The 8,414-nt window shown below is 47.2% G+C and overlaps 1 protein-coding gene across 1 annotated transcript; it reads left to right on the forward strand.

Annotated features, from left to right (window-relative positions):
• Nucleotides 1–157: 157 nt before the first annotated feature.
• Nucleotides 158–5,230, forward strand: ZDHHC22 (zinc finger DHHC-type palmitoyltransferase 22). The gene is made up of 2 exons (XM_009646656.2): nucleotides 158–719; nucleotides 4,965–5,230. The coding sequence occupies exons 1-2, from the start codon at nucleotides 158–160 to the stop codon at nucleotides 5,228–5,230; spliced, it is 828 nt and encodes a 275-aa protein (XP_009644951.1).
• The last annotated feature ends 3,184 nt before the right edge of the window (nucleotides 5,231–8,414 follow it).

The raw sequence follows: 8,414 nt of genomic DNA on the forward strand, positions 1-8,414 counted from the left end.
GGGGCCGCGGGGCGGCGGCGAGGGAGAGCGGCCCCCGGAGGGCATTTCCCGGAGGCAGCGGGGCCGGGACCCGGCAGGAAATGGAAGGATGAAGTGTGCAGCCGGAGCGGTGATGTTCCTTCTCTCCTTGATTTCCCCTGCAGGAACGTAATCCGCAATGCTAGTTCTCAGGTTGCTCAATGTTGTCGCTCCAGCCTACTTCTTGTGCATCTCCCTAGTGACCTTCGTCCTCCAGATCTTTCTCTTCATCCCCAGCATGTTCAGAGACCCTTTCACCACCCCACTTTTCTCTCCTGCTCTGCTGCATGGGGCCCTCTTCCTCTTCCTCTCAGCTAATGCCCTGGGCAACTACGTCCTTGTGATCCAGAGCTCCCCCGAGGACTTGGGCAAGGGCTTAAACTTGGGCGAAGGAGCCGAAGTGGTGGCGGACTGGTTGGATGGAAGCAGGTCCCCTGGCTCAGGCTTGCCCAGCACTCACTTCTGTAGACTGTGTGCCAGAGTCACCCAGAGGCATGACCACCACTGTTTCTTCACAGGGAACTGCATCGGGAGCAGGAACATGCGAAACTTCATCATGTTTTGCCTCTACACCTCCCTGGCTTGCCTCGACTCTCTGGTGGCAGGCATGGCTTACATTTCTGCTGCACTCTCCATGTCCTTTGCAAACCCGCTGGCCTTCCTCACTCTTCTGCCTCACTCCATCAGCCAGTTCTTCTCAGGTAAGGACTCCTTCCTTCCTTGGAGATGAGGAGCATCTTCCTCCTCCAGGGCTCCCGGTGTAGGGGGGACATGATCTTCCTTGGATAGCTGTTGGATAGCTGTGTGTGGGGAGTAGTGGTGGGGAAATGGGCAAGAGGGACAATTGGCTGCATTCAGCAAAGCCCTCTTTAGAGGCTAGAGACTGCCTGTGCAAAGGACTTTGCTTCACCTGAAACAGAGGCTGGGACCCACTCCAGGTTACAGCCACAGCCCTATTTCTAATGCATTGGGCTCTGGAAAACACCCTGTAACCAGCTTGCTGGTGATAGAATAGGGCTATCTATTGTGCAGCGAGCATGTTGTGATTAGATGGAGGAGAGGGATTTCACTCATTGCACTGCAGGTGAGAGGGATCTTTTGCCTGTCCTACAGGCAGAGGCGGGGGATCTGTAGGTTTTTGTATCCTGGAAGTCTGCAGGTTCCCTGTAACCCAGTGGAGATATCCTCATTCTCTTCATCCAGTCCCAATCACCCCCTCCACTGTCACCCACCTCCTGCCTCCTGGCAGCACAAACTTACTGAGATCTTGCCATTCTTCCAGCACAGGAGAATTGGGGCTCAGGCAACAGAAACCAAGAGAGGAGTTAATGTGACATGATTAGCTACTTTTCTTGTGACTCCAGTCTGGGACACAAATCCACAGAGACCCAGGGGAAATTCTCTGTGCCTGCTTTTTACAAGAGCTCCACACCAAAAGCAAAATATCTCTTTCTCCTTGTCACCGTCCATTACCCTTCCTTCTGCTTCTCCCCCTTTCCTCTGTCTCCTTGCCTTTCCATAAATCTCCACAACCCTTCCCTGTCCTGATTCTGCTCCCATAACTCTTCTTCTGCTCTTCCAGCCTTGCCTCTTCACCTTTCAGCACACCCTCAAATTCTCCAACCTCAACCTTTTCTCTGTCCAAACCCAAGAGCTCGATAAAACCTCGTCTCAGAGAAGGGACTATGCAGCCTATACTGTTACTTTGCCCTGAAAGCGACTGCAGAAAAATGCCATTTTCCCCTTTGTAGCTCATGCTTCACACACTTAGATCAGCTTTCATTAGACTAAAATAGGTATCCCATATATTTTATCTTTACAGATTCAGCTGAGCTCAGTAAGAAGGGCCCAGAGTCTGTTTTGGCTTGTGCACCATCACCAGAAGTGTTGATTATGATCTGAATGCGGAGTCTCCGCTGCTGGGGATACAGAAGCCAGAGAGGCCCCAGCTTGCTTTTTGGATTCCAGGCTGGGTTTGCAGGGTTGCCATCTGAAAACAAACAAATATCTCTCTACTTGGCAAATTAGCAGATTTGTCATGGTAATCACTGAGAGACAATAAACATGAAATCCTGCCGTGACATTTTTATGGAGTAATTTTTCCAAGTAGAAGAATTTTTGTGAATAATGTTGCATGAGTTTCACTAGCATTAAAAACAGTGGGAATGATTTTCCCCTGTGCCTAAGCTCTGCTCACCACAGCAGCCTGGGAGGGAGAGCAGGGATGTGGGAGGAGATTATCAAGGAATTAGTTCTCTCTCTGTGTGACTCTGAGGGCTCATCTGCACTGAGCTGGGCCCTGGCATGTGTTTGAAGAGCCACTGAAGTGCCCCAGCTCTGGTGTCAGCAATGGTGGTGCCAAAGACAGCATGTGGGCAGTGTTTGAGTGGGACGCAATGGGGCTGGGTGCAGGGCTGGGAGCTGGGAGCCAGAAGAGCCTTGAGAACCGCTGCCTCACACAGCAATACAGGGGTGCGTGGTGTTTTGGTTGCTTGGGAGGAAGGGCCTACTGGGCTTCTTCCAGCATATTTAACCTCCAGTTTGGGAAAGAAAAACACAGCCTGGAATAGTTACCTGGAAGGGTTGTCCACACAATATTTTTCAGCTAACATAAATATTACTTAAAGGTTGTTGGAAGAGCCAAGCAGAGCATTTGCTATAGCAGGGAAAGAACTTTACCTTCCTTCTTCTCCAGCATGCCCTCTGCGCTGGAGGAGGAGTAAAAGAGGATGAAGGGTGAATCTGCTGGTCTTATGTCAGCTGAGTGCTCCCTGCTTTCATGCTGGGAAATTTGCAGTTGGCTCATTCTGCCCAGACTGTGCTCAGGCATGGATTTCAGGATCTGACCCAGAGTCTATAATTTCAGCCTGTGATTCAGCTTTTCTGGCATAGATAATGTATGGCAATAAGCTTGAGATCACACTGGGTCAGTTAGAGCAAAAGCGAATCTGCGACTAAAATGGGCTGTGGTGGTGAGGGACAAATGGAGAGTACTTTTGTAAACACAGGTCAGATTGGATCCACAGAAGAAATTACAGAAAATGCTTTATGTAGGTAACCTGAAGAAAAGGTTAAAAAAATCATGTATCTGGAAAGCACGGCTCAGAGATGCTTAACATTTGCAAGGGGAAACAAGGGTAATTACTTTCTTGATGGTGAATTTCAGCAGCTCATAGAAATAAAGCTCGCAGCCGCCTTGCAAAGGCTGCAAAGAAAATAGCTGTCTTTCTCCATATCCCATCTGAAAATCAGCTGTAGGAAAGAACAAGTGTCTGTCACGCTCTGGTCCAGCAAAAGAGGAGCTGAGAAGCCCATATTTGGCTCTGGGCTTCCTACCTGATAGATTAAGTTATTCCGACAGGATTGGTATGAGGATTTGTCATCATCCTAAGGGGCTTGTTCTTCCCTTGCGGTATTGCATATGAAGCCCACTGAGCTGTATGGGATCTAATGAGAAGGGAAAGATGACACTGCATTTAGGAAGAAAACCAAATGACTCCTGTGCCTTTTTTAAGGGAGGACAATCTCTGAAAGCTCAAGGCTGTAGTTAGTGTCCTTACAAATCATCCTCAGAGGGGCCTGCTGGCTGAGCCCAAAGCTTGACGCGATTGTCACGGGTCAGCCCCAATCTCTCACTTACAGCACTGCCAGGTGGAGAAGCTGGGATTCACAGATTGCAAAACCAGATGACACCATCTAATCCGGCCTTCTGTATAAGAGAAGCAAGAGACGCTTATCCAGCCACCCTCGTATTTAACTTAAAACCTGAAGCAGCCACATACTTGCTTTAGGCAGCACACCTCTGCTGGCCATGCAATCCCCGCTCTGGCAGGATTGCTCTTGCAGAGCCCTAGAGCAACCAAAGCTTTCACCCGCCCCAGTCTGTCTGCCTCATGGTCTTCCAGAGGGACAGGAGCATGTGAATGCTTTTTCATTTTTAAACCTCACAGGAACTAGTGAGATGATATTGACTATTTATACCAGCACTGACACACATTTAGTTTTCTTTGTGTGCCTGTGTGTAAATATGGGTGTTTAATAATATACCGATATACACAAAATATGTGTGTACACATTCATATGCACACATGGAGAGTATGATTTTAATGGGTTTAGATCCACCTACGCACTGAAAGGTCGCTCACTGATACCTGCTATTACACTAATATTTTCCAGAAGGAGTTCTAAAATCGTTCTAGATGAAAGGGCCTGCAGAATATTTTTATTTAAATATATTCAGCATAAATATATGCTACAAAACCTGTTGAATTAGGAGCTTCCGACCTACAAAGTATTTTGAGTATTCTAGCAGCAGCTTTAAAAAAGGAATTTGGGCTGTATTTTAGAAAGTTTTCTGTTTCTGTTTCTTGCATTCATATGAAAACTGCCTTTGCCCAATGGTAGGAAAGTCATTATTGATTTATTTTTCTTTTTTATCATATTTTTAGATAGATAGATAGATAGATATGAGAGAGAGAGAGAGAGATATCCCAAATCTTTCTGCCTAATATTAATGCACACAGTAAGGCTTCTGGAAGCATCCACATGCTGTAGGATCCACATCTCTTTTCAAAAGGAACCTAGAAATCTTGGGTTCACTGTGATGAGCAGGTAGATCCTTAAATAAATTAACCATTCTTCAAAATACTGCTGAAGTCTTACAGAGATGTTTCACTTCTGGCTGGATTTGCCCCTGTAATCCAGATCCTCACGTTAACAGCAAAGGGAGAAGTCTATGGAGACCATCGTCATTTCAGTATTTCCCCGGCGGGGTCCATTGCATCAGATGATACAAAGGAAACACGATTTGCTCCTAACTCCCCACTTGTGCCCAGAGAAGACAGGCAGCTCGTTGTTTCTCTGGGCTGAGCGTTTTGCTGGCATTTGAGGTGTGTCTAAACTCTTTCTTTTATTCTCCTCCCTCCCCCCCGACTCTCGGTCTGCAGGAGCTCTCCTTAGCTCTGAGATGTTTGTCATCCTCATGCTCTACCTCTGGCTTGGGATCGGACTGGCCTGCGCTGGCTTCTGCTGCCACCAGATGCTGCTGATCCTGCGTGGGCAGACACGGTACCAGGTGCGGAAAGGGATGGTGGTAAGAGCCCGGCCCTGGAGGGAGAACCTGCAAGAGGTTTTTGGCAAGAGGTGGCTGCTAGGACTTCTCATCCCTGTGCTGAATGTGGGAAGTGACTACCGTAGGCAGAAAGAGAAATAAAAGCCTCGTGTGTGTGTGTGCCTCCCATGCACACAACACCTCCCCCGTTCTCTCCCACTGTCTCATGGATCACTGAAGAGCTGGGCTACTCCAGCTCTCGGGATCGCAGCCTCTGTGGGAGGAAAGGACTGGCTATCAAACAGAATAAATTTAACATATTAACAAGGAGATCACAAACCGTGTAGATGAAGAGATACTGCAGCTTAGTAGTCACATCACTGCACCTGCATACGTGGCAACAGTCTTTGAAGTAGCAGAAAAATTAGTCAGACCCTCCTGTGGCTTCCTGCCTGACTCCTCCAGCCCCCAGCCCCATTAGCTACCCTACATGGTCCCTAACAAACCGCAGCAGGAGCTTTCAGAGAGCCTGGGCTGTTGTGGTTAGACTGCAAAAATGGTGTCTGTTCCTTGGGAGGGGTTTGCAGGGTGCCTTTTTTGGCTCTTACATACTTGAGGTAACTTCACAGTACTGAGAAGCCTTTAATAACAGAAGTGCAATGCAATCGAGCTGCCCTAGGAGCAGGCTATGCACATAGCTAATGCAGCAGGTAAACCTTCTCTCCATAGGCTAGAAAATCAGGAAGAAAACAAAGAGAAATTCAGAATTTCTCATTTCTATTCTTGATCTGCTCCCTGTGCAATGGTGCGTTGGGACAGTAGCTCTGCTACTTATTTTTAGCAGTCCTTTGCCCAATGACACAGTCCAGGCAAAACTGCCCTTCTGACAGGGAGCAGCAAGCAGATAAATCGCGATCAGACAGAGACACAAGGAGAGGAAACCGCAGAGGTGAATGGAAAGGCTGTGTTTGAGAAGCTGTGTGACGAGGCAGGCTATGCGTGCCTTGAGAGGGAGAGAGGGAAGTGTGGACACGCAGCGAGCTGTCAGGAGGGTGCCAAGAGCCCCGCTGGTGTGCCTGAGCCCCAATGCATCACCCTCTCACAGGGGGCACCTGCACCATTAGTGCTGTGAAGAGTTCAAAATCCCAGAAGACAGGGAGGTTTTCCAGCTGTTCAGGATGCTTCACTTTGCACTGAAACAAACAAAAAAATGTTTACCTCGGACATCCCTGCCACACTGTATTTATAGGCTCTCCAGGGCAATTCCCTCTCACATTGCTGCAGAGGGGTAAATTCATCCATGTTATAACTCCATTAAGGAGGTTAATGGAATTACTATAGGGATTAATCAGCCTAATGTGTCAGTTGTTTTCTAGCTGCGGCAACAGCCCATGAGATCAGTGCTGAGATCCTATGCTAATAGGTGCCTTAAGAAAGGATACCATGACATCTCTGCCAGGATCATAGCGCTGGATTCCCCAGCAGCTGCAGCAAGAAGCCTCTGTTTTGGCAAACTGCATCAGCTTATGCGGGCTGGATAGGAATCCATTGCTTCTCTTTAATAGGCTGGGGAGTATGCTGACAAGCTGTGAGGAATGTAATTTCTTCCTCAGAAATGCTCTCGATGCACCCCAGATAGGAGAATGCACCTGCTTTCATCCTTGCATTTCTCGCGAGTCGCCACAGAGGCACCCATTCCCACAGGCTTTGTAACCGTCCTTCACTGCTTCACACTTGTATATGCATTTGGATCAGTAACAAAGTCTATTGTGATGAGCAGAGTAACCATGAAAATATACTGGAAAACCCCTTAGCTGGATAATTAAAACATGTAGGATAGGATATAGGTCCTTCCACACCGTCTGTGTTCACATGAAGGCGCTGCTGTTTCCATGTGTAATACGCTGTATTTTCACTGAGAGTGAACAATAAAGTGTTCTGATTTTTTACGTGAGCTGTATTGTGCTTTCTGACAGTTCATTAGCTGTGCCTGTACATTTGTTACAGCATACATATGGACATGTTGAAGGAAAAAGTTAGGATTTGTTTATTGGCTTTGCCGATAATTCATCAGATGATTTTGGACAAGTCCTTTCACCCTTCCTACTTTAATGTAATGACCAATCTAAAAATGCATCTAATAACCAACTTGCAGACCCATTCTAATTTCTATTTATAAATTACACAATCAACCTCAACTGAAAGCTACAGGAAAATTAAGCTATTATTGTTGCCCACAAACAGCATCTTGATGTAAATTATTCCTTAACTGGTACGATGGCATCAAGGTGAGCAGACAGTCACCTTGTCGCTGGAACCAGAGCCAGTGCCTTGTGCCGTATGCCTTGCCTTGGAAGGATTCCCAGGATTATTCTTATTCCACAGAACAGTTGTTCCAACTTCTTTTTTATATATTTCTAAAGGCAAGAGGCTCGCAATGTTTCAGCCAGCAGCTTCTTCACATCAGCAGAAATTACTGTTTGACACCCTTGCCCTCTGCTTTTGGCGTTTGATTGACGCTGCAGTCTCAGGCAGCTCATGGCACTTGGTGCCGGCTGCCACGCTGCCTCAGGCTGTAAGCTCTTTGGGGCTGCAAGTTGAGAAGGGCATGACCAGCTTGGAGTTTTGGTGGGCCACTCTGAAAGGACAGCCCCCATGCAGCACGGCAGGATTAGCTGTCCATGAAGCCTGTTGCTTCTTCGCAACAGGGTTGGCTCACACCCAGCCTCTGTGTCAGAGTCACAGTCGTCTGCCCTCACCGCAAAGTCTCGGTCCTTGCTGAAGCACAGAGAGATCCCAGTTTGAGTAACTGCAACACAGTTCCCCACAATTATTCTTTCTGTCGTGGCATCGGCACTTTATGCAGCTGAACAATTCCTTTGCAGCAACTGCTGCATTTCAGCAGTAGTGGTGGGACTTTCAGATGTATACAGCCTTTACAGTTATGCTCCTCTGGGATGAAAAGACCTGTAAAAATGCAACATCAGACTGACCCTGTGTATTGGCTTATTTCTCTGCTCAGTCCCAAGTGTGTGGATTGCCCTGTTTGGGGTAGAGTAATGGTTCTGCAGGAACAGTTGAGAGTAGCTCTTTGAATACCCAGCTGCACTAACGTCCCTTCCTTGTCATGCCTGCACATCCACTTACAGAAATCCTTGGCAAGAAGGTGTAACAAGGCTCAACAAATGTGAAGAGAACCTTTGCTCTTAGCTGTGATTTAGTAAATGAAGGCTGAGCTCAATGGCAATGTTACAAATTCTAAATCTGTTCAATGGCTCTAAAGTTTTATAAGGATAAATAATAGACGCTTCTCATTTTCTGTGCTTAGAGAGCCATTACTTATTAT

This window comes from Egretta garzetta, unplaced genomic scaffold, assembly GCF_000687185.1.
Source record: "Egretta garzetta isolate BGI_Z169 unplaced genomic scaffold, ASM68718v1 scaffold79, whole genome shotgun sequence".
Taxonomy (NCBI): domain Eukaryota; kingdom Metazoa; phylum Chordata; class Aves; order Pelecaniformes; family Ardeidae; genus Egretta; species Egretta garzetta.

Excerpts from the sequence above, each read along its gene's own strand:
- ZDHHC22 (XM_009646656.2), top strand. The coding sequence starts at position 158 with ATGCTAGTTCTCAGGTTGCTCAATGTTGTCGCTCCAGCCTACTTCTTG. Across the intron at positions 720-4,964 it reads CATCAGCCAGTTCTTCTCAG|GAGCTCTCCTTAGCTCTGAG; the intron begins GTAAGGACTCCT and ends CTCGGTCTGCAG.